The sequence below is a fragment of the Trichomycterus rosablanca genome, chromosome 22, assembly GCF_030014385.1.
Source record: "Trichomycterus rosablanca isolate fTriRos1 chromosome 22, fTriRos1.hap1, whole genome shotgun sequence".
NCBI classification, from domain to species: Eukaryota; Metazoa; Chordata; class Actinopteri; order Siluriformes; family Trichomycteridae; genus Trichomycterus; species Trichomycterus rosablanca.
The window spans coordinates 22,096,479-22,120,461 of NC_086009.1; the positions used below are offsets into that span (position 1 = coordinate 22,096,479).

The 23,983-nt window shown below is 41.0% G+C and overlaps 5 protein-coding genes across 7 annotated transcripts; 3 read left to right on the forward strand and 2 right to left on the reverse strand.

Moving 5' to 3' along the window:
* Positions 1-677: 677 nt before the first annotated feature.
* Positions 678-4,797, reverse strand: LOC134336041 (uncharacterized). Its single transcript, XM_063018712.1, has 6 exons — positions 4,621-4,797; positions 1,809-2,038; positions 1,438-1,638; positions 1,142-1,282; positions 977-1,070; positions 678-751 (listed from the first exon to the last, which is right to left on the reverse strand). Exons 1-6 carry the CDS (start codon positions 4,795-4,797, stop codon positions 716-718), a joined length of 879 nt encoding a protein of 292 aa, XP_062874782.1. The 3' UTR covers positions 678-715.
* Positions 4,798-6,281: 1,484 nt separating this feature from the next.
* On the reverse strand, positions 6,282-12,007 carry leprotl1 (leptin receptor overlapping transcript like 1). 2 transcript variants are annotated; one of them, XM_062984706.1, is made up of 5 exons: positions 11,931-12,007; positions 10,259-10,334; positions 9,661-9,847; positions 9,130-9,242; positions 6,282-8,465 (listed from the first exon to the last, which is right to left on the reverse strand). In XM_062984706.1, coding segments are annotated over exons 1-5 (393 nt in total). In that variant the 5' UTR covers positions 11,947-12,007; the 3' UTR covers positions 6,282-8,464. The 2 variants fall into 2 exon arrangements, with proteins under 2 accessions (XP_062840776.1, XP_062840775.1); XM_062984705.1 differs by having other exon boundaries at positions 6,282-9,242.
* Positions 12,008-12,477: 470 nt separating this feature from the next.
* LOC134336126 (F-box/LRR-repeat protein 12-like) lies at positions 12,478-15,713 on the forward strand. The gene is made up of 4 exons (XM_063018815.1): positions 12,478-12,665; positions 13,278-13,353; positions 13,995-14,219; positions 14,506-15,713. Exons 1-4 carry the CDS (start codon positions 12,559-12,561, stop codon positions 15,205-15,207), a joined length of 1,110 nt encoding a protein of 369 aa, XP_062874885.1. The 5' UTR covers positions 12,478-12,558; the 3' UTR covers positions 15,208-15,713.
* Positions 15,714-16,171: 458 nt separating this feature from the next.
* On the forward strand, positions 16,172-18,660 carry tmem107 (transmembrane protein 107). Of its 2 annotated transcripts, none has more exons than XM_063018818.1 (6): positions 16,172-16,297; positions 16,509-16,645; positions 17,210-17,277; positions 17,370-17,470; positions 17,691-17,787; positions 17,911-18,660. In XM_063018818.1, exons 2-6 carry the CDS (start codon positions 16,550-16,552, stop codon positions 17,978-17,980), a joined length of 432 nt encoding a protein of 143 aa, XP_062874888.1. In that variant the 5' UTR covers positions 16,172-16,297; positions 16,509-16,549; the 3' UTR covers positions 17,981-18,660. The 2 variants fall into 2 exon arrangements, with proteins under 2 accessions (XP_062874888.1, XP_062874889.1); XM_063018819.1 differs by having other exon boundaries at positions 16,512-16,645.
* A 455-nt stretch (positions 18,661-19,115) lies between these two features.
* Positions 19,116-23,327, forward strand: aurkb (aurora kinase B). Its single transcript, XM_063018816.1, has 9 exons — positions 19,116-19,220; positions 20,800-20,838; positions 20,985-21,033; positions 21,121-21,157; positions 21,253-21,441; positions 21,526-21,664; positions 21,872-22,020; positions 22,135-22,309; positions 22,396-23,327. Exons 1-9 carry the CDS (start codon positions 19,215-19,217, stop codon positions 22,576-22,578), a joined length of 966 nt encoding a protein of 321 aa, XP_062874886.1. The 5' UTR covers positions 19,116-19,214; the 3' UTR covers positions 22,579-23,327.
* The last annotated feature ends 656 nt before the right edge of the window (positions 23,328-23,983 follow it).

Consider the following 23,983-nt stretch of genomic DNA (forward strand, 5'->3'; position numbering starts at 1 on the left):
CACTTATATTGGTGTTGATTCTTTTGATGTTCTGATCCTTTGATGAGATGTTCAGATTTTCCTTTACCAGAGTGTCTTTAACCGAAATGTCTCACGGTTGATTTCTCAAACATTTTAGATGTGAAGCACCAGAAGATCCTCCACAAGATGGAGCTCTTCTATAACCAATGTGTACAATCTACAAGCACGTGATTTTTTAAAAGAAATAATACAGGTCCTGGGTTCGATTCCCAGGTGGAGCGGTCAGGGTCCTTTCTGTGTGGAGTTTGCATGTTCTCCCCGTGTCTGTGTGGGTTTTCTTCAAGTGCTTCAGTTTCCTCCCACAGTACAAACACATGCAGACTGGATAACTGGAACTAGTAACATTGCACTGTGTGTGTTTGGTTTGTGATGGACTGGTGACCTGTCTAGGGTGTTTTCTGCCCATTGCCCATTGCCCAAGGGTAAAGCTACAAATCTATACCACCACTGACTGACATGATGTACCCAACCTTCTCAGGTCCAGATTGCTGAAGAATCAGCAGCCTGCATGTGATCATCCTCTCACGAACAGAGAAGCTTCCAGAGCTGGAGCTGAAGAATCTTAAGCTAAACCAGGTGCTGATGGACACGCAGAAACAAAGACGAAAAACTGGGAGAACATGCTCAAGATCAAATGTTTATTTACATGAATAAACTGCAGCAGAACACGGTGCACGACTTCATCATCCGAACTTCATGGTGGCTTCAGGTATTCATCATCATCCAACTGCTGCAAAACACACACACAGAGAATGATACACAAGTACAAAACACACACACAATGATACACACACAATGAGATACATATACACAAAACACACACACAGAATGATCCACAAATACACACATGTGTAGGATGACTTTAATCTCAAAGTTCATGTATGAAATAGCAGCAGAAGCAGGTGTAGTGTGTGTGTGTGTGTGTGTGTGTGTGTGTGTGTGTGTGTGTGTGTACCTGGCATGATGAGAATCTGTTAACAAGGTTCTGGTATTTTGCTCTCCACTCATCCTCCTCCACCTGCAGATCTGACGTTCCATCCACGTCCCACCTAAACACACCGTACACGTCATACACTCGTACAAACACCTGCCGCAGTGCATTATGGGTGGTGAACCATACCTTATACAATGCATTGTGGGCTGTGTGTCTTTTTCACTGATCATCTCAGATTTGTTCTTCTTAAATTCTGATAATTCGTCCTGTAACCTGTTCACCTGCAGAACCAGGGTCTCCTTCTCATCGTTTAGACAGTCCTTAAACCTGCACACACACACACACACACACACACACACACGTATACGTATATAGATATAAAAGCAAATCAAACACACACAGAGCACACTGACACATGTATATACATATAGAACACACACACAGAGTACACACACAGAGTACACACACACACACACACACACCTCTTGATGCAGCAGATCCAGTTGCGTTGTTGACCACACAGCCACTCGAACTGCTCGGCCATCTCTCTCAGCTTGTCCACACTGTTGGTGTTCTCTCTCTGCAGTTCCTGCACCGTCCTTTGGTGGGCGCTGTTCTGTTCACTCAGCTCCTGCTGCAGTGCATGATGGGCCTTCTGCATCTCCTGCAGCTCGTACAGCTTACTGACCAATCAGAAACAGATCAGACGGAATAATGTACACTGAGTGTAAATAAATGTACTTATATAAAATAATCTAACGTCAAACTATTAAAAATTTCATCTTTTCGAGTCTGAGCGTCTGAGCAGAGTTACACGTCTGAGACAAACTTGAATTAAATCTGAATCGTGTACCCCTGCAGCTGGTACTCCAGCTCCTTCCTGTGCTTGGCATTGAGGTGGGACTCCTGACAGAATCGCGTCTCCAGGTCGTTCGCCTTCCTGGTGGCGAAATGGGCCTCCTGGTGCAGCTCGTCCATCAGGCCCAGCAGTTGTTTTTCACTGGACTGAAGCAGCTGCAGCTCTGAGCCCATCGACTCCAGGTGAAAGGTCAAGAGAGCCGCTTCACTCGAACTCACACTCCGCTGTAAACACACACACACACACAGATACGCATATGATACATCTCATACAGTAAACACTTAAAACTGCTGAAAATCTCATAGAGGAAGATGAGCACCACTGAGCGAGTGTACGAGACAGCCAGAAGAGAAAAGAAGCTCCTGAACCACATTAAGTCCCGTGAGTTCTGTTACTTTGGCCGTGTGATGAGGTGCCCACATGAGGACACTGAAGATGGCGTTACTGTATGACAGGACTCATGGAAGGACCCAGAAGACGAGGAAGACCGAGTATACGCTGGATTGACCTCACCACCAGCTTTTGCAGTTAACATTGCTCCGGAGCACCCTACACGAACACAGGGAGAACATGCAAATTCCACACAGAAGGAACCCTGGTCCTTTCCATGACCTTCTTGCTGTGAGGTGACAACCCTGGAGATGCAGCTCAGCCTGGAGAGATGAAACTCAAACTCGCTGCTGATATCAACAGAGCAGAAACGAGTCCGAACACATCAGCGACGCCCTGAACACACACCTGAACCTGCATACCTGTCACACCTATCAGTACCTCGTCCTGAATCTCAGGATACACATCAGCATGTTCACCGCGCTCCTCACTCAGGCTTAGTTCATTCGATTATTTTTAGTTTAGATCCAAGTTTAGTTCAGATGTGCTAGTGGATCTAATTAAATGTCTTAAAAGGAAAAATCCTGGTCCAATCTAATCTAATTGAATGAATCAAGCTCCTGATGGAGATTCAGCTTTCTTAATGCTGCAACAGTGACGCCTAGTGTCTGGTTGATGCGCTGATAGACTAAGGATTTAATTCACACCTGCCAGCTAATCAGTTTACAGTAGTGAAAGTGTTAATTAATAGACTGTATGGCCAACAATATGTGTACACCTGATTATGAGCTTGTTGGACGTCCTATTCCAAATGTATGGACCCACACCTTCCATAACAGTGACCATTCACCATTCATACATTCCACTGAATCCCAAAAGTGTCCAGTGGGGTTGAGGTTACCAAACTCATCAAGCCAGACGCTTTCATTCTGGACCTGACTTCAGGTCAGAGTCAGTAAAAGGGGAGTCCACATACTTTTGGCTATGTAACGTATCTAGTAAAGCTACCTGATGCTGTTGTTGGAGTTTATTGAGGAGTTCCTGGATGGTGCTGTCCTTCTGAGACAGCTGAGATTGCACCGAGTCCAGCTCCACCTGCAGGACTCGAACCCTCTCTCTGGATAGAGCGCAGTCTCTCTCCAACGCTGCTGCACACACACACACACACACACACACACACACACACACACACACACACACACACATGTACACTTAATCAACCTGCAACCTGAACACAACAAACATCATCATGCTGGCAATTGCGACCTCTACTGTCTGTTTGGGGCGTCTGCATTAGTGGTTTGGTTTTAGGAGTTCTCAGAGTAACTCTGTGTGTAGTACGGTTCTGAGACGCCATTATGTAGTCCTATATCTACTGCACATATAGATGATCGCTGCTAGCATTAAAAACCTAGCGCACGCATCATAGTGTCAGGTTCTACCAGGGATCTGGAATCTATTATAAAAATATCCGCTTTGTTACCTGATCAGATTTATAGATCTGGTGCTGCCGGAGGGCGTCGTAAACACGCCATCCAAGAGAACAGGTCTGATCTGGCACCGACTACACTGTACCACAAGTATTGGGACACCCCTTCTAATTACTGAATTTATTCATGTGTTTAAGACACAACAGTTGCTAACAGTTGTTCTAAATAGATTATATACAGGAAATGACATGCCTCCAACTTTAGGCAGTTTAGGGAAGGCCTTTCCTGTTCCAGCATGATGAGCTCTATAAAGAAGAAAAGCTGCACAGAGCCCTGAGCTCAGCCCCACTCAACAGCTCTGGGATGAACCGGAACATCGACTGATCAATCAGCACCCAGGCACACAAATGCAGTCATGTTTTGACTGAATGGGCACAAATTCCCACACACAGACACACTTCAAATTCTTGTGAGAAGCTTCTGTGTGCATACGATTCATATTAACACAAACCACAGGTAAATGCATTTATTAATCTCCTACAGTAATCACTTTAAACCACTGTACATATCACAGAGGAAGATGATCACCACTGAGCGAGCGTATGAGACGGCCAGAGCAGAAAAGAAACTAACAAACCACATAACGTCCCATAAGTTTTTGTTACTTTGGATGTGTGATGACGTTGTATTTGAAACTGATTATCCGACAACATCATGCTCAGGTGTCCAAATACTTATTGCCATTTAGTGTATCATCACTGTCACTTAATTTTTCCCACACAAACAAATTCAGCATCTAAGTTGTGAACTTTTTATCATTTAGCCCCAGAACCGTTCTGATCATGTACAGCTAAACCGTGTGAGCTGAGAGAGAGAGAGATGTGTGGAGTTCTGATGTTCTGATGTGTGGAGTTCTGATGTTCTGATGTGTGGAGTTCTGATGTTCTGATGTGTGGAGTTCTGATGTTCTGGAGTTCTTACCTTTCTCCTGTGCCAGACGGCTGCACTTGGCTGTGAGATACTGAATCTGACTGTAATCTTCATGCCTGTGACTCCTGAAGAACCTTCTCATCACCCTGCAGTCCTAACTCATCCAGAACGCTTCTGCCCTGCTCCTGCAGCTCCGACTCTTCGTCTCTCCTGTCAGCAGGTAGAAGACCACGCCGCAGCTGAAGCTCCTGACGCCCGAGGATACGAAGTTCTCTCTCACGCACACTCAGCATTATCTAATCATGCACAGCGCCGCATGCATGTCTGCACACTCGCATTTATTCAGGGTTGGTGTCGCCCAGGGCGGCGATTCCTTTTCAAAGGTTAAAACTCATTATTTCATTTACAAAAATATAGAAAAAACATCTATTCATGAATTCAGTGTTTGTTTTACCACCCGCCTAATCCACTACATTCACAGGAGAGAAACACACCTCAAATAAATAAAGTATTTATGTTGAAGTCTCTTTAACTCGGGTTAAAAGGACTCATGATTTCTAAAAAAAAAAACATCATAAATCATATTAATCACTAAATAACAAGATAAACATTCTCAGCTGTCTTCATGAAAACAAAACATAATGATTATGATGATACAGCATTTAACACTTTTATCCAAAGTGACTTCTAGCTATTAAAGGTTAAGGGCCTTGCTTAGGGGCCTAACATTGGTAACCTGGCACTGGTAGGGCTTGTACCAGCGACCTTCTTATTACTAGTCCAGTACCTTAACCTCTGAGCTATTGTTGCCATGTTCTCCAGACTTTCCTCTCTGCAGAATAAATGAGTATAAACCGATACTGACGCCTGGTGAATGAAACTGATTTGATCTGTAGATGAGCTGCATCCTCTAGTCCAGGGTTTTTCAAATTTTATTTTTTAAGCGTCCCACATTTTGTCCATGAATTTTACACAAACGATGAATCCAAACAAAATAAACTTAATAAAAACGGTGTCAATCTGGTCCCACTGTGGTTTACAAGATGTAACATAAAGTCTCCACAAGAGGACGTTCATGTTCAAGTTTATTTTGTGTTTGTGCCTGGTAAAACTTGTTGATTTAATTATTATTATTATTTTGACTCATGACCCAGGGTTTAAAAACACTGCTCTAGATCAGGATTGTCCGAACTACATACCACGAGCATTTGCAGTCCGTTACCATTTTTGAAATGGCTTGTGAGGTATTTTAGAAATAAGATAACTTTTTCTAAAAGTTATCTTCTAAAAGTAAAGACTCAAAACATTAACATCACACCTACATTCACGTTCCCCAGTTTTTGGATAAATGCGGCGGCTTCAGAGAAACGAGAACTAGACGCCGAACGCAGATTTCAGGAGTACAGAGGGAAGTGGGTATGTTTAATATAAAGAAGTATAATAATATTTACGTTAGAATTATAAACTGGTGAGTGAAATCAACAGAATCTGAGTTTACACAAAACTTTTTATAGATTTAAAATGAATAATCGGGCGGGGGGGTTCCAATCTTTCAGTATTAGAGTTTTAGGAGGTACTACGTGACCCTGAATTATCTGAAACATGCCAGCAGGGAGTGAGATTAGCGGCGCTGACATGTTGAAGCGAGCAGATACATGAAACATGTTCCAAGTTCTCCAAGCTTACAGGAATGTAATAAAACTGTACACACACCACGTCTCCCCCGTACACACACCACACACAAAAACACAGAGCGCATCTAACACCACGTCCAGTCTTTGCTCAAAAATGGCATTTATTAAAAATAAAGGATTAATAATAAGAAGAAATGAAACATGACCACCATGGTTTAATTCTAAGCAGCAGGACACAGAAACATTATAAAGCTGTAAAATAAATAAGCAGAATATAAAAGGAAACATTTCAGCTCTTTATGGTCGTCTCATCAAACCTGATAAACTAAAACCGTGTTAAATCTGATTTATCATGGTTACACAGATTAGGGATGCACTATGTAGTGAGTATGGATACTGAGCCATTTTTATTAGACCAGATTTAGTGTTATCTGAATCATGAACATAAATATGAGACACAGTTTATACGTCGAGTTAAATGTGATTTCAATACAGAGTGAACAATCTTCAGACACCAACATTAAGATGAAGAATTCTGAAAGTTGGACACTCAGTGGTCCAGCAGTCTAACATGCTAGCCCACCACTGCTGAGATCTGGAACTCTCAAGTTAGAACCTAAAGGTGGTGCTATTGTCCAGTCCAGGCGTCCAAACTGGCACAATTGGCTGTGCCTGAAGGAGGAGTAATCTAGAAAGTCATTGGAGCTGTACAGGCACAACCTCTGTTGTCTGGTCGAGGCCCCTTGCAGTAGTGATGGATAATGCTGGTGCAGTACAATAGCGGTGGGTGTGTAGCGACATCATGTGGTGGAGCCATGCAACTACATAATCTACAGGAAAAGCCTGATACAGCAATAAAACCTTACATTCATCGATCAATAAATCTACTTCTGTTTTAGCAAATTCAACTATTTGTCCCGCTAAATATCTTTTATTATCTGAGCAGATTGATTCGTGTTCGCTAACTGTAATAAAATAATAAAACCGTTTGTTTTGCAGACCCAGACTCGAACTGACTGTACTGGCGTTTACGGTGAATGAATGACGAGATTGGAATAATAAATACATGTAAAATATAATTTTATAATTAATCCAATTACAATAAATCAGACTGAACATGTTTAAACTCAAACACTTAACAAACACTACAACAAAAGAGCAAATAAATCACGTCAGAACTAAAACATGTAACAGTAAATGTCAGTGTTGCTTCCAAAAGTTGAGACTCAGTATTAATGACAATCTTATATTCAAATAAAATAACATAATCTAAATAAAATGGTTCTCAAAACAAGTTAAAAGTTTTTTTTTTTTAATTGCTTGAATAAAAGCAATTGGCTTCAGTTTTGTACAAAAGCTACAAGGCTAACGTAGCTACCAAGTTAGCATCATTTCATTTTCATTTCATTTTCAGCATTTAGCAGACGCCTTTATCCAAAGCGACTTACATTACATTACAGTTACAGTCTGAGCAATTGAGGGTTAAGGGCCTTGCTCAAGGGCCCAACAGCGACAACCTGGCAGTGGTGGGGCTTGAACCAGCGACTTTCTGGTTACTAGTCCAGTACCTTAACCACTAGGCTACGGCTTGCCCTTTTATTAGCATCATGCTAATAAAAGCAGCAGCCCATTTGTTCTTTATGTATTTATAATCTGTAAATATTCGCATAATGTTACTCAATGGTTACAAACCATTTCTCATGAGGCATCATAAACCAAATTAAACTATATTTGGTGTAAACTGGTAAGCATTATGCTTAAATGCATACTAAAATATTCAAGTAATTAAATAATACACATTTCCAAAAATTTGCAGCAGTGTGTAAAATACATTAATGAAAGTAGAAGCCAAATATCAACAACATTCAGAAATGCCGTCGACTAATCTGGGACCAAGTTTATCTGAAATGAACTGATGAGTCCACCCATCACATTTGGATATAATGAACTTAAGGGTCTCTGGGCCAACAAGGAAAATGACCTTCTCCTAGTGTGGTGTCCCAAATCTTTTGGAATGTATGCATATGTATAAAAACAATCTACATGATCGTTTGAAACATTATATTTCTTCCATACGTTTTTGACTTAAAGGACTTTAATGATGCCAGGTGAGAGAACCTGTGGAATCTTTACCTGACAGGACTGGTGCAGGTAACAAGGTGAAAAGCAGTGAAACAAAATTTTAAAGAGAAATAACAAGCGTTTTTGTTTTGAATTGTACACATCTGATCAGGTATTTAATAGACTTTTCACAGACGCCTCTGTTTGGCTGGAATACAGTTAGCTTGATGCTATACAGCGATCCTAAACTTGTAGCCTTGTAGGTTCTGTGCAAACAGAAACACAACTTTCAACTAAGCTTATCATTCTAAAACCATTTCATTATATGTGAAATATAGCAGACCAAGACGTCCACACGCTGCAGAGTGCACAGTTTTCAGACTTTAAATTGTAGAGTTACAAGTTTACACTACGTTAGCAGAGTGAACACAGCGCTGGCACTGGTTATAGGATGGAAATGTATGACCCATGATGCAACAGTGTGAGCAGACAGTGCCTTCGACTGAATAAATTAAAACCCAAACCTGTTTGTCACATAAAAACAACTAACATTTTATAATATGGCATTTTTTTAAATAAGCAGTGCAGTCACAGCCTCGAAGCTAAAGCTAATGCTTACGCTCAGATTTACAGTCTGTGGTTAATGCTAACTACAGATTCCACAGAGACTCAATCACATTAGAGCAATTCTTACAGCATCGAACCTGCCGTAGAGAAGCAGCAGCATCATGCCTGCAAAAAAAAAATACTAACTACAAACACTCATGCACAAAAAAACAACATAAACCAGAAGGTTCTGAGGTCAGACCAACCCCGGGGACACTGGGGTATTGCACTGATTTGCTTTCAGTATGGACGAGCGGTCACTATAAATAATAAACGTTGGTCGTGGTACAAATACACGCTGATAAAAACAGTTCGGAGCTTCACCACTGCTGCCAGCTGAAGTCGTCATTCGAACCGAAGACCATGAAGAAGCCCAGAATGGTGGCGAAAATCACGATGTTCCCCGTCAGGACGAGAGCGCACGCACCCCAAGCAATCTGTACACACACACACACACACACACATATATATTATTCCTTCACTTAAACACAATCGGTTTGTGACTATCAAGTCCTCAAGAGTCCTCAAGTTTTTTTCTGCCTGCTTCCACAGGCTGGCACACCTCCTCCAACACCTGTACACCAGTCAGTGGTGGATCCGAGAGTCTCTCGAAATTCTCCTGCAATTTTTTCCCCAATTAGAAATTTCTTTGGTACTCTGGTCCTTGCTGACCACCCCAAAACATCCAGACAGTGGCCTAGTAGCTATAAATCCCCCCTAGAAGCCAGTAAGAGCCTTGTTATGGATTGCCTGGTCCAGCCTGTTGAAAGCCTGGATGCTGCTGGACACATTACAAACCTGACCAGAATGAAGTAGTTAGTGAATATAAATGATTGAATGAATGACCACACGTACCACACTAGCTCGGGCAAAGATGATGGGCAGGCCGAAGGCGGACACGACGATTCCGGTGGTGATGAATATGGCCAGCTCTTTACAGGCATTACTAGCAGAGTCTGTTTCGTCCACCACACGTCGAGAGATGCAGTATGGGATCGGGGACAGGATGTAGAAGAACAGGAGGAACAGAGGCCAGTACTCACTAGAAAACACAGGAAGGTGTTGTTAGATAAGTTCTCACACCCTTCGTCCACATTGAGATTCAACACGGTCAAAATGATTCGTTACTGGTAACATGGAACGAGCAGCTTCTAAAGCTTGTAAAGCCTGATTGACCATGGACACATGAATTCTAGCAACTTTAATTTTATGGTATTCCCATGTTTGGTGGCTCTTGAATTAGTATATGGACACGTTTCCTCTCAGCAGACGGTGATAGAGACCACTGTTCCATGTACATTAAAATGAGTGCAGTAAAACTAGCTGTAATCAGTCATCATCAGTAATGACTAATCAGGAGGCATTACAGATTTTTCTTCACCACTATGTTAATTGTCTGTATATTTTTGACACCCTCCCCAACATTAACTTGTTATAATCACACATAACTCACTTGTAGACGGGCAGGGCGCAGCCGAGCATGAGAAACATGAGGCCGATGGCTCCACCGAAGGAGAGACTGATCAGAGCTGCACACGATCAAAAAACACAAAGAAATAAAGAATTAAAGTCAAAATTCTACAAACACAGAGTAAAAGACACCACATTATCATCATCATCATTATGGAGGGATAATAGAATATAATTTAAAGCTGTTCACACTGAGTTACACTTTTGGTACAAAAAATAACCCAAATAAAATGAATTACAATCCAATCATAAATAAATCAAATTAATCTAAATAAATAAAGCAAGAAATGGTTCTTAAATAATAAATCTAATTTTAAATGATCGATTCCTTTTGGCTGCTCCTATAAGGCATCACCATTTTATGCAGAATGCCCTGCCTGACCCAACCCTCATATTTATCCAGGCTTGGGACCTGCACTAAGAGTGCACTGATGTGTCCCCACAGTGGTTAGGTTTACGTTACGTCATGCGCCTTCCCAACATTTAATCACCCTTTATAAACCTATAAGCACACTGTTCCCTCTCTCACACACACACACGGCTGTTTTTGTAAATCAGTTCTTTTACAGAACATAATCGATGCTGCAATATTTACAGAGAACACAGAGATGACAGGAGCTGCTTTTCATGCAGTAGAATCAGATTTGATAAGTGGGCAGAACATCCAGAAGAGATCAGGTTCCACATGATAAGATTTCACATCTCCATTCTGTCTCACTCAGAAAGTACAAGTGCTGATGTTGAGCTCATAAAGGGGTTCAATATTGTATCTGCAGGCCCGAATACACTCATAGGCTTATTACAGAACGGTTCTTGAGTTGAGGGAAGGATGGATGGATGGGTGGATGGATGGATGGATGGATGGATGGATGGATGGATGGATGGATGGATGGGTGGTGGATGGGTGGTGGGTGGATGGATGGATGGATGGATGGATGGGTGGTGGATGGGTGGTGGGTGGATGGATGGATGGATGGATGTTCTCCAGAGGGAATTGTGGCTATAATAACGGTTAAGTCTTACTGATGGAGGGGTTAGGGTTACATCTCACATGATCCATCATATGATCTGTGAGCATTCTGTGGTACTGCACATTTTATCAGGAATTCTGTACACATTCACACATTTACATGTTTAATTAGATTAAGCTTTATATGGAGATAATTACAAATATAATCACAAATCCTTCCATTAATGTGTGTTTGTGCACTTCTAAACAAAAGACCTAACAGTTCTATGCCTAATTAAATATTATAATAACTGATTTATTAGACTGTAAATAAAATAATATAATTTAAAAAATCATAACTAACTGATCATGTGACTAATTCATTAATTACATTTCTATGTCTAACAAATGCAAATAATAAAACAACGTTTATGTCATTTCCAGCGGTGCTGCACATTTACAGATTACTACAGTGCACAATATAGACAGACATTATATGAACATTAATTTGAAATATTGCTTTATTCAAAATAAATTTTCTTTATCACAATGTTGATTGTATTGCCAATGTTTAGGTTAGCATGGAAATGTTAGCATCCTAGCTCACAAGCAATAGTCTATAAATGAGAAATGTCTCTCAGTGGCGACATTCTTTAATATTCAACCGTTTAAACTTTCATAACAGAAGAAACAAATAATTTCTCACCTTTAATACCAGCCATTGTTTAATAGCACTAAAATAAACCGCTGTAAAATCCACGATCTACGCGGTGCACCTTCAATACAACACACTGTAACGTTCAGCTGATCTACACATCATATCCCAACTCAGTTTCCTGTGGGAGATTGATTTGTAGATCGTGAAATCGTGTGTTCTGCACCGCTATGTGATTATTGTGATTATTTGGAGGATAAAAACATGCACACAAATACAAACAGTGTTTACAGGCTTTATTATTTAATGTGTCATTATGTGTGAACCTAGGATTTTTAAATTTTTTAAAAAAATTTTTTGTTCTGCGCATGCTCATTTTGTGTAGCACAAAGCTACGGCTAATGTGTATAATAGAATAAAATCGCGTTGTGGTCGGATATACTTTGTAGATCGTGGATTTTAGAACTTCCCTGTAGGTAGACTGCGCATGCGTTTGGTTGCGTTTGCAATGTAAATGAAAAGTCTCTTGGATGTGTGTTTTATTTTGTTGAATTGAAGCTGGATTAATGAAACTATTTCTTATATTTTAACAGATTTTAGTGTCGATTTATGTTTGCCGATATTGACTGGAGCTTAATTTGATTTTATACAGTAAACTGTACAGATTGAAGTAGTGTTGATGGCAATGGCAGCAGTAAATGTTGATATTTTGGATTGTTTCCCTGAAATGATTCTGATAGAAATTTTATCTTATTTAAATGTTCAGGAACTGATCCGGACTGCCAGGTAAACTTCTCTTTTATATTTATGAACTTTTAAAAGCTCTGATCTAAACTTTGGTAATCAATTCTGCTTCTGTAAATCCTTCGTAAAATGTCTTAATATTTATTTTTATTTGAATGTATTCTCAGTTTTACAATCATGTGATCAGCCCTAAAAGAAAACATTAAAACTTATAGATATACATATAGATTCTGTGCTCTACACACATACATACACAGTACATTAGTGTTTGTGCCAGTGTGGGTAAGCATCGATTAACATTATATTAGACAATTCAGAAACAGTCTATTCCAGGGGTTCACAAACTTTTTCTTTGCAACAGTATGCAAAAAGTAAATCTCTTCTGTGCTGCATAGTCACAGACCAGACAAACTACAGTCTGATAGATTAGGTGAGTGAGTGTGTGTGTGTGTGTGTGTGTGTGTGTGTGTGTGTGTGTGTGTGTGTGTGTGTGTGTGTGTGTGTGTGTGTGTGTGTGTGTGTGTGTGTGTGTGTGTGTGTGTGTGTGTGTGTGTGTGTGTGTGTGTGTGTGTGTGTGTGTGTGTGTGTGTGTGTGTGTGTGTGTGTGTGTGTGTGTGTGTGGTTTTTAATGTTTATAATAATGTGTGTTTGCAGAGTTTGCAGGCGTTGGAGATTGTTAGTGAAAGATCAGAGACTCTGGAGGAATGTGGATCTTTCTACATGGAAGCGGGTGAGTAATTATTACTTTCTTCAGGTGTACATTTCTGAATAAAGTCGTGATTTAATGTGCATTAACTTCTCAGAAGTGTAAATTATAATACTACAGTAGTTTGAATCATGACTGCGGGGATTCATTTCTGTTCTGCCCACTGAGCATTGAGGTTGGTGTAGATTCTGCCTGGTTGCATCCAGTATAGAGTCTAAGCAATTCAGGGTTAAGGGTCTTGCTCAGGGGCCCAATGGCGACAATCTGGCAGTGGTGGTACCTCCTTCTGATTACTAGTCCAGCACCTCAGTACCTGCTTGTTCAATTTTCAGTATTTAGAATATGTTTACATTGCTCCAAGGTCCTACTGTGTTGTGCTTTGCACCACTCATGTCTGGTATCTCATGTATTGCACATCGCCTATAAAAACCTGACCCATGAAGCTCCAGATAAACAGTTCTGGTGCTTCCGCTACTACCTGGGCCAGTTTGGAACTCAGTAGTCAAAAACAGTTCTGTTCTATGGTCTATATGTAGTGTGTTGTGTAGTGTATTTGTTCATGTGTATAACTCCACCCTCACAACAGGATGCACCTGTGTAACCCGTGTGTATGTATGTGTGTGTGTGTGTGTGTGTGTGTGTGTGTGTGTGTGTGTGCACGGTAGGTGACTTCCCGCGTCCTCTGGACGTTGTTACGGCAGTATTTTGGGCGTGGTCTGTGTTCTCTGCACCTGCAGGGGTTGCTGCAGTCTGCACGTGGCGGATCGTTTCTCACTGAGCCGTGGCTGCACGCTCTCGGCTCTAAATGCCCTCGACTGCGCAGACTTTCACTCACGCTCACAGATCTGCGAGGTCTGCACAGCTGCTCACTACTTCCCTCTAGTCTAAAGGTAACGACATTATACTCTTATGGTATAGATGCTTAAAAACATCACGCGGTAACATTTACAAATCAAACAAAAGCTGATAACACAAATACATTACAAGGAACGCTGCATTTTAGAAATGCAAGCCCTGAGATTTCACTAGAATCCATGAATCTTTTCACAATATTTTGTATGGTAGGCAGTAAAATATCTAAATGATCTGTAATCTTACATTTGCCACCGTTTTTGTGCCGCCTCTGGTAATGATTTCTCTTTTTATATAACCACAAAAGCCTTGTTCACTTTACAGGTTCTGGAACTGCACAGTTGTGAGCTTCCGCCTGGCTTTTTTACCCACAGTCCTCCAGCACCGGCACGGCCTGATTCGAACAGCACAGAGAACAAACACCCAACACCGTCCACCTCATCTGGACCCTCAGTAGAAACTCTGATTTTAGACAACGTGCCCTCATTCACTGACCAGCACCTGCAGAGCCTCAGCTCATGGGGGCACCTGCATCACCTGGAGCTGCGCAACCTGCTGCGCGTGACCATCGCAGGAGTGATGGGGTGTGCCCCGCCTGGCCCCAACTCCCTGCTACATCTCACCCACCTGGAGCTGGAGTCGTCCAGCCGGCAGCAGATGATGGCGCTAGGCCTGGCAAACGGGGGCTGGGCAGGGTTGGAGCGGCTGGCGCTCGGCGGGCGGGAGGTCACGCCCGGTTTGCTCCGCCTTAACCAGCTACCTGGACTGCGCTGGCTGCAGCTGCGTGGCTGCAGGGTGGCTGAGACCATGCTGATGCGGGTCTTCTGCCACCCCGCACTGAAGGGACTGCGCACACTAGAGTTTCTCCAGGTGGAATTTGTGATCGAGGACGAGCGGGACAAAAACGAGGCGGAGAACCGGAGCCAGAGCTGTCGTGTACCCGAAATCAGACGGGCGCTGGCTAACCTGCTGCCCGACTGCAGCATGCTGTTTACACAGTGTACAGTTACGGTTAATCCGGACTGATATGCACTGATACGTGTTAGCATTACGTTCACTTATTTTATCACAACAGAGCTCAACCGCTCAATCTGCTGCGACTGGTTTCTTTTTTTATTTACTGTCATGCAAAACCAATGATATGGCTCCCCCTTGTGTACAAACTTCTGCCTGCTAGTCATGAATAAATAAGAAATTCTAAACAAAAAAGTGGGAATAAAGAAGACATGTGGGGGGTGACTTGGGTAGGAATAAGGAATAAAATGGTACTAATGAAAATAAACCTTTCTTTTATTTAAATCTATTTTAAAAATCTAACGCGTCATGGTGAACCGGGGGTGTTACGATGATTTTAATTTAGTTTTGTTCTTGAACCGGTCAACAGCACAGACCCTGGATCCCAACATTCCTGATTTACACCAAACATCCATACATTAACACACCTGGATTACCTGCCAGCTTTATATGTTTAGGGGTTTGAGTATAGAATCGATATGATGGAGGATTTTTTTATAATAAAATGATGAAATCAAGTGTGTGTGTGCTTTTATGGAGCTTTAATTACTGATAGCTAATAATATGAACCAACCCGTATATCAGTAGATCTTTACTTCACCATATTATAATAAATGTGATGTATTGAACATTCACTGGCCACTGGAGACCTGGATTGGAACTTTTGGCCACCGGCTATGAGTTGAATGTATTTCTCCAGAGTCCACTCTGATTTCTTCTTACTTCCAAATATTTCAATGGTCTCTGGACCCACCAGGACCCTGATCAGGATGAAGATGTCTCTGTAGCTCAGCCGGAGGTTGGGTGTTGTGGTCCGGTTGTTATTCTCCACTCCAGCAGGGGGCGGTAACTTCTCTCTCTCTGTGGAAGAGACCGGTTGCTGTAGTAACCAGCGCTGAGACGCTGTATGCTAGTTATGTAGCATTGATATTTATTATTACATTTAAACTAATATAAATTAATAAGTTGAATTATCGGTTTAGTTTATATTGTATTAAAATGACAATTATTTTTAGGTATGAATTAAGCGGTTTTGCTCTCCGTTGTGAGATAAAATCATGTGAATAACTGAATGCTGTAGCTAACTATGCTAACCACTTCAGTAAGTTCGTTAACTAAGAGTTGTCACAGTGTTCCGTACAGTTAATATTTATCATTTTTATATAAATTAAAATGATGATTAAAGTATAATTAATAGTAAATTACATGCTGTTTTACAGTAATTAATTTATACTTCTAGGCTTTATTTAGTTTGAATATTTATTTTTGAACTTTTTATGAACTTTAATAACCTTTATATTGTTTTTTATTAGCAGGTTAAACTTGTTGGTCATTAAACTTATTGGACAGTTTAATGGTGAACATGCCTGTGATAAACAGCCTGGTTCCTGCTCGGTTCCTCACTCTCACAGCTCACCTGGTCATGGTCATCACCATCTTCTGGTCAAGGGTATTCACACACACACACGTACACACACACACACACACGTACACACACACACACACACACACACACACACGTGTACATGTTCTGATAGGCCTGCTTTAGGTTAGACAGCCAAACCCCTGCTGAACTGGTGATGAGGGTAGTAGGTGTGCTCTTTCTCCCAAATGTACATTATTTTATAACAGTCCTGGGATCACACATGACAGTGGCTGAGGAAAGGGACACCATTCAACCTTTCCTCCCTTAAACACACTCGACTGTGTTTGCGTGGACGCCTGGCCAGGTTGGCAGCTCTGCTGAAATTTCAACTGCCTATTCCAACACTCCGCAGTAGTGCATTAGATCATCTGAGCGCTGATGTGATTAGGTTATTAGGTTAAGCCTGTCCCATTACCAGTTTTCAAATAATTAATTATTTCAAAACAGAGAACAGAAGGGAATAGAACCTTACACACACACACACACACACGTATATAATGTGGCATTTCAAAATACAGATTCGATTGCATACTCACCTACTTGCTTCATCCACTGTCTGAGTTCATCTTGGTGTCTGTGTGTGTTCAGGAGAATAATGTTCGAGCGTGTTTACCACTGGAGTTCACACAGGAGCAGTACACAGCCCAGGATAACCGGTAACACACACACACCTTGTTGTGTTGCTGCGTGGTGATGATATTTTTGTTGTTATTTTGGTTAATTGTGTGTGTGGTTGTGTCCTCCTCAGGTTGGTGATTGCTCTGTCTGTAACTCTGGGTCTGTTTGCTGTCGAACTGTTTGGGTTCTTCTCTGGTGCCTCCATGTTCAACACCAACCAAGGACTGCTCTGTATCCTCACACACACACACACACACACACACACTGTTATGTGCAATATTCCTGCTTACAGAAATGTGTAAATAATTCAGCTTTATCATTTATGGGGTTTTGAAACGCTTGTGTAAGAGATGTTTAGGTATTTAAAGTGTTTGTTTTCTGTCGTAATAACATCATGTTTCATGAAGTGTGTGAGGATGTAATTATCATGTTCTCCTGAGCCAGTGTCCAGCTGTGGTGTGTCACTGCAGTGCTTCAGTCTCTCTTTCCTTCTTCACGTTCCAGCAGTGGGAGTGCTGGGTGTACTGGATCGTGTTCTCACTCTGCAGGTCAGCAACACCATCATGACCACTGTCACCACACACACTATTTTTTTTCTCACTCACCTCTCATTAATGATTGTTCTCTCTCTCTCTCTGTGTGTGTGTGTGTGTGTGTGTGTGTGTGGTCAGTGTGCTTCCTGCCGTGTGTGAGCTGCTTCAGATCTTTGCTGTGTTCGGACTGAAGATGAAGCCAATGTAAACGTTGAACCCGTCAGCTTTTGTGTCTCATCTAATATAAATGATCTTTATAGTTAGAAGATGAAATCTGGTGGATCTTTTAGCTCTGTATGATCAGGATTTCAGTTTCCTGATTGGAATCTGGAATCTGATGAATAAGAAAATTATGTTGAGCGAGTTTGTTTCCTCAGTTTCTTGTTTTAATCATTTTTACAGCTTTAAACATGCTGCACTTCTGCTGCTTGTAGTTTTTTTTTACAATGTTTTGTATAGTTTATTTTGAAGATGAATAAATGTATTTTTCACTAATGTATTCAGGCTTTTTTACATGATATAAAGTACGAGGCTCTCGAGAGTACAACAATTCCACATACTGAACTGCTTTTAAAAACATATTTAAATAACTATTATTGTTATTGTATAATGATAACAGGACGCTCAGGTGGTGCAGCGGTACATTACACTTGCTCACTACTGCTGGGATCCAGGATTTTGGTCCCCAGTGGTGCTATCAGCCGGTCAGGTGTCTACATACAGACATGATTGGCTAAATCCGGGGAGGTACTTGTATTGGCGTCCTGTTTGGGGTGTGTTTCTGGTAAACCAGACCCACCACAACCCTGGCCAGGATGAATAAGTGGTAAAACATGATAATGTAATAATTATAAAAATTATAACTGTCTTTTAGTATAGGTGTTTAGTGTGATGTATTTATAGATTTATTTTGTTTATTATATTTGTGTTATTGTTTATGATAATTTGATAAATTCAGTAACCACTTCATTCTAATCAAAACATGATCCCCTGGATCAAATTTGATTAATAATACAATAATAATAATATAAATACGAATATAACAATACTTATTAATTATTATAAATACTGTTTCATATTTAATGAGTAAATTACTGGAATGTATCCTATTGTTACTAAAATACATCAAGAAAAATAAATACTGAAACAAATAAAAAGTATTAAGAGTTGTGAGTAATGTCTTTACGAGTTTATTAGCATTATAAAGTGAATGAAGCAGTAGCTAATCTCATCACTAATGTTTACGTGCTCTCTGAATGTTCGCCGATGAAAGTAGAGCCGAGCCAATCAGAGCGCGGAGGAAGTGACGTTGTCGGTTTTGAAAAGGTTGGCGGTTGGTGCGAGGAGAGGAAGCTGGAGCTCGAGCGCGGCTGAGGAACTTATTGTTTATATAAATATAGAAATTAAAATATCAGAATTATAGAGAATTACTGACCTGAATAATGCAGGTAATTTAAATAATGATTTATTAGAGTGAAGAATGAGATGTTTTAATGTGTGAGCGCTAATAATGTTACTGTAAGTCTGAAGGGATTTAAACATTAGCCGTTAGCATTTGAGTAACGTTACAGTTTATGATTCATTCTTATACAGTTACATGAATTAAGTATTGTTAGTGATTCTATATTCATGTTAACTGGTTTGAAGATCGTTCTTAAGGTTCTGTAATAGAAAACGCGGCGATTTGAGTAAAATATCGCGATATCTGGCGATACTTCATAATATACCGTTTATCTCAGACACTCCTGATTATTTTCTCTGTTTTTTGACTTTTCAAAGTAAAAGTAATTAATGGATCAGCTTCAGAGAAGGAAACCTCAGCACATTTAAATCCATAATGACTGAATTTTAAATAACTGAGAGACATTATTGAAGCTTTTGTTTCCTTAATTTCACGGATCTGGTCCCTGCTGCACTGTAACTGTATTGTATGTAAATAATCTCTATCTTGCACTTCTGATTAGATGCTCCTGCATTTCAGCTCATTGCCTCTGTACTTGTTTACTCTGCACAGTGACAAAGTTGAATCAAATCTATTTATGGACTAAGGGATTAAAAGTAGGTGGGAAAAAGACAAACGGTCCAAGCAAAATGTTAAATTCTAAAGAGAATAAAGAGGATTTGATCAGCAATTATTAGTATGTTATGATATAATCAAATTGCTGTGAATAAAAAGCAGCACCTTCCTAACAATATTGTTATTTATTCCATTTAACATATTCCAAAAGTTGACCAAGTACTTTAGTATTTAGAAAATTGTGTTATTGTTAAATCTATTGTGTTGTCTCGTATCATGACATTTGAAAATATTCTTTTGTTTTATCATCCAGCCTCAGCAAGCAGTGTTTTTCTGTATTATCAGTGAAATCTAAACTAGTAAAGTGTTAAATATCATCCATGGAAATGATCAGGACTCGTTTAAAGGGGCATTTTTGGTCTTGTTACTTTATTCCTTTGTGTGATTTTTTTTTTTCCTACAGATTTCTAGATAAAGATGGAAGAATGACTGCAGTATATTTTGCCTTGTCAGGTTAAAATCAGAGATCTAAAGGCAGTTGTAGCCTAATGGTTACTGAACTAGTAATCGGAAGGTTGCTGGTTCAAGCTCCACCTCTGCCAGGTTGCTGCTGTTGGGCCCTCGAGCAAGGCCGTTAATCCTCAATTGCTTAGAGTGTATACTGTCGCAGTACTGTAAGCACTGTAGTAGCTGCTAAATACTGTAAATGTGATGTATATTTTGGCAGCTGTGATATATCCAGCTCTACTATACACCATGCAAGTGTCATCATAAATAAATGTCATCCTTCCATGCAAGTGACAAATGTGTACGTTTGCAGTACAGTTAGACTCCTGCCCTGAATAATCGCTGTATTGCTGATGCTTGGTGTGCACATCAAGTGAGACGTGTTAATCAATTAATATTACATCCATAACACATGAATTTGAATTTCCTTCATCTTCTAGCCTTTTAGCTTGAATAGTTATGTAGCTGATGCTAACGGGGTTGACTTGTTTTGCTATTTTCAGAACAAGGAGAACCGTGAGCCTAAAAGCCTCCTCACACAGGTAACACTTGATTTATGCTAAGTGGCCATTAAACCTACGTTTACAAACACGCAGCAATGCAACCCTTTAATTGTGTGATCCAGAACTAGCAATTCTTCTAACGTTGATTCTACGACGGGATCTAATTTTATTTTATTTTTTAACAGGTGGGAGTCGGTTCTCTCAGGGAGGATGCGAACCCTGGAGCAGTCATGGGTAATTACACACTAAATAGTACCTCACAGAGACTCTACACATTCTGTTTTAATTACAGTTGCTTATAAATGCGTTTCTTTTCTTCAGGTCCTGGTCGAGTCCCGGTGAAGTCCAGCTTACAGAAGTGAGTCTGAGACTGTAAATATACAGTATGTATAGCTACATGAAGAATGTGACTGAATTCTTTATGTAATGGATGTGTGATTTGTGTGTGTGTAGGAAGTTCACCATTAAGGACTTTGATATCGGTCGTCCGTTGGGAAAAGGAAAGTTTGGGAACGTGTATCTGGCGCGAGAGAAGAAGCTGAAGGTGGTCCTGGCTCTAAAGGTGCTTTTTAAATCTCAGATGGAGAAAGAGGGAGTGGAACATCAGCTCAGGAGAGAGATCGAGATCCAGTCTCATCTCAGGTTGGTCACGTCTTTGTCCTCGATATATTTAAGGTTGTGCTCTCTGTGTAGCGAACTGAACACTAATCAGTTGTGTGTGTGTAGGCATCCGAACATCCTGCGCTTCTATAACTATTTCCACGATTCATCCCGTGTGTACCTGGTTCTGGAGTACGCACCGCGGGGGGAAATGTACAAAGAGCTGCAGCGCTGCGGACGCTTCAGTGAACAGCGCTCGGCTACGGTAACATTTCCCATGAGCCCTCAACATTTAGCAACAGCTTTTCTAAAATGTTTCCCCACTGGGCTATAAGCACTCGCTCTTCTGCATTCAAGAAGGGATTGTTAATGCTTTTAGAGCATCTGTAACTACAGCATTGTGTTGATCAGCGTCTGTGTGTGTGTGTGTGTGTGTGTGTGTGTGTGTGTGTGTGTGTGTGTGTGTGTGTAGTTCATGGAGGAGGTCGCTGATGCTCTGCTGTACTGCCATGAGAAGAAGGTGATCCACCGTGACATTAAACCTGAGAATCTGCTGCTGGGTTTCAGAGGAGAGCTCAAGATTGCTGATTTCGGCTGGTCTGTCCATGCCCCGTCGCTACGGTAACCTGCAATCTTTCAGACTATTAATATCTTGTCACAGAGACGTGAGTCTATGAATATATCTCAGTGTATATATATATTATGATAAAGTAGTGTGTGTGTTTGTGTGTGTAGACGTCGCACCATGTGTGGCACTCTGGATTATTTGCCCCCGGAGATGGTGGAGGGGCACTCTCACGATGAGAAGGTGGATCTCTGGTGCATCGGCGTGCTGTGTTACGAGTGTTTGGTTGGAGATCCTCCGTTTCAGACAGCCACCCACACAGAGACCTATAAACGCATAACCAAGGTACGGGAGCTTTTATTTCTTTACTCCACACACCTGGTCAGTGTCTATATTAACACAAACTGACCCCTCCATCTCATCATCTCCAGGTGGATCTGCAGTTCCCCAAGATCGTATCCGAGGGTGCTCGTGATCTGATCTCCAAGCTGCTGAGACACAGTCCCACCATGCGTCTGCCTCTGAAGAGCGTCATGGAACATCCGTGGGTGAAAGCCAACTCTCACAGAGTTCTGCCCCCCGTGTGCCAGCCTAAACCCACTCCTGCACACTAGCACTGATCTGTACGTTTATGTCTGCTCCGGTGAATGGGTTCCACTGGTGCTGTGTTCTACCCTTCAGATCAATGGAAACGTCACTCATCTGTAGGTTTTTATATCGTTCAGGCACAGACAGCTGAGCGTTTCAGTCTAACACGGCATCGAACAATTAGACACGCACTGCTCTCCATTATTCACCATCTCTGTGCCGCTGCACCTCGACCCACCAGCAGGGGCTGGATTTGTAGGAGTTTTTCTTTTGTAAATCTCGGCTCTGGTTTGTTTGTTTTGATGATGGACTGTTCAAGCTGTAAAAATCTACATGATGAGTATGCTCTTCCATTTCCACCAAGTGTGGAGGGATCCTGAAATGAATAATGTAAATTGATGCTCCACCACTGTACAGTTACTTCATTAAAAATCTGAGTTCAGCTCCACTGGAAACCTCAACCCAGAACTACTGATCTACTTCAGGAAGCTGGTTGTGGATGGCTTGCAAACACTTCACCTCCCCTCCACCAGGTCCAGTCCTGGAGGGCACAAAGTGATTGGTGCTGCTCCAGCAGGTGCTGGTCAGGGATTCAGGCTCTTCAGGACTGGAGCTGCTGGAAGCTGAAGGCTGTTTTTTTCTGTTCTGCACCTCTGTACTTTTGTTCGTCCTCTTTTGTATGTGTCCTGTTTTTTCTCTTAGTTTTAGGATTGAGAGTGAATCTGCTGCAGTTTATTATTTTATCTAAGTTTTTCAAATAAACATATTTCGCTAATGTTGGTTCGGCTGAGTTTTTTATGCACCGGGTTCATTTAAATGAATATATATTTACAAAACAAAGGAAATATTGAGCTTTAAATAAAAGTTCATGATTACTGAAGGCTCCTGGAATCACTGCAAAATCTCTGAGATCAATCAAATCTCTTATAACAATGTTCACATTACAGCTTCATACAGATCTGCTAAATATGTTTTATTTCACTTCAAAATGTTTTCCCATGATCCCCTGCTGCAGCTGAGCAATTTGTCTAAGTCTACAGTCAGGAAAAAAATGTTAAAGCTGCGAAACTGAAACCATTGCTTTGCACCTTAAGGCCTGGGTTTAACTCTCACTTCAATACATGGTAGTTTGGTATGTTCTCCCCACCTGCCATGTCTTCGTTCACGTTCCAAAAACATGCAGCAGGTCAGCTGGCTGCCTAGAATTACGACTTTACACAGGTTGGGGGTTACTGTGGTTGTGATGCCACTTGAAAACACTGGGTGCCAAAATAACCTGCACACTGCCAATCCTGGTGTATAATGTAAAATATTCACTGATTGGTGTATTTATTAATGTACATTTACGTTTTTAAAACATTGTCTTCAAGGTAAAGCAATTAAAATATGAATTAATCCACATAATCTAGTGTTTATGTATTTTAAGGAATA

Coding starts and splice junctions, on each gene's coding strand:
- tmem107 (XM_063018818.1), top strand. CDS start 16,550: ATGGTGAACATGCCTGTGATAAACAGCCTGGTTCCTGCTCGGTTCCTC. Junction 17,278..17,369: donor TACACAGCCCAGGATAACCG/GTAACACACACA, acceptor TGTCCTCCTCAG/GTTGGTGATTGCTCTGTCTG. Junction 17,788..17,910: donor ATCGTGTTCTCACTCTGCAG/GTCAGCAACACC, acceptor GTGTGTGGTCAG/TGTGCTTCCTGCCGTGTGTG.
- leprotl1 (XM_062984705.1), bottom strand. Junction 9,848..10,258: donor TGCGCCCTGCCCGTCTACAA/GTGAGTTATGTG, acceptor TGTGTTTTCTAG/TGAGTACTGGCCTCTGTTCC. Junction 9,243..9,660: donor TCTTTGCCCGAGCTAGTGTG/GTACGTGTGGTC, acceptor GTGTGTGTACAG/ATTGCTTGGGGTGCGTGCGC.
- LOC134336126 (XM_063018815.1), top strand. CDS start 12,559: ATGGCAATGGCAGCAGTAAATGTTGATATTTTGGATTGTTTCCCTGAA. Junction 12,666..13,277: donor GAACTGATCCGGACTGCCAG/GTAAACTTCTCT, acceptor GTGTGTTTGCAG/AGTTTGCAGGCGTTGGAGAT. Junction 14,220..14,505: donor TACTTCCCTCTAGTCTAAAG/GTAACGACATTA, acceptor TTCACTTTACAG/GTTCTGGAACTGCACAGTTG.
- aurkb (XM_063018816.1), top strand. Junction 21,034..21,120: donor GAACCCTGGAGCAGTCATGG/GTAATTACACAC, acceptor TCTTTTCTTCAG/GTCCTGGTCGAGTCCCGGTG. Junction 21,158..21,252: donor GTGAAGTCCAGCTTACAGAA/GTGAGTCTGAGA, acceptor GTGTGTGTGTAG/GAAGTTCACCATTAAGGACT.
- LOC134336041 (XM_063018712.1), bottom strand. CDS start 4,797: ATGCTGAGTGTGCGTGAGAGAGAACTTCGTATCCTCGGGCGTCAGGAG. Junction 1,283..1,437: donor TGGATCTGCTGCATCAAGAG/GTGTGTGTGTGT, acceptor GTGTGTGTGCAG/GTTTAAGGACTGTCTAAACG. Junction 1,071..1,141: donor CCCACAATGCATTGTATAAG/GTATGGTTCACC, acceptor CGGTGTGTTTAG/GTGGGACGTGGATGGAACGT.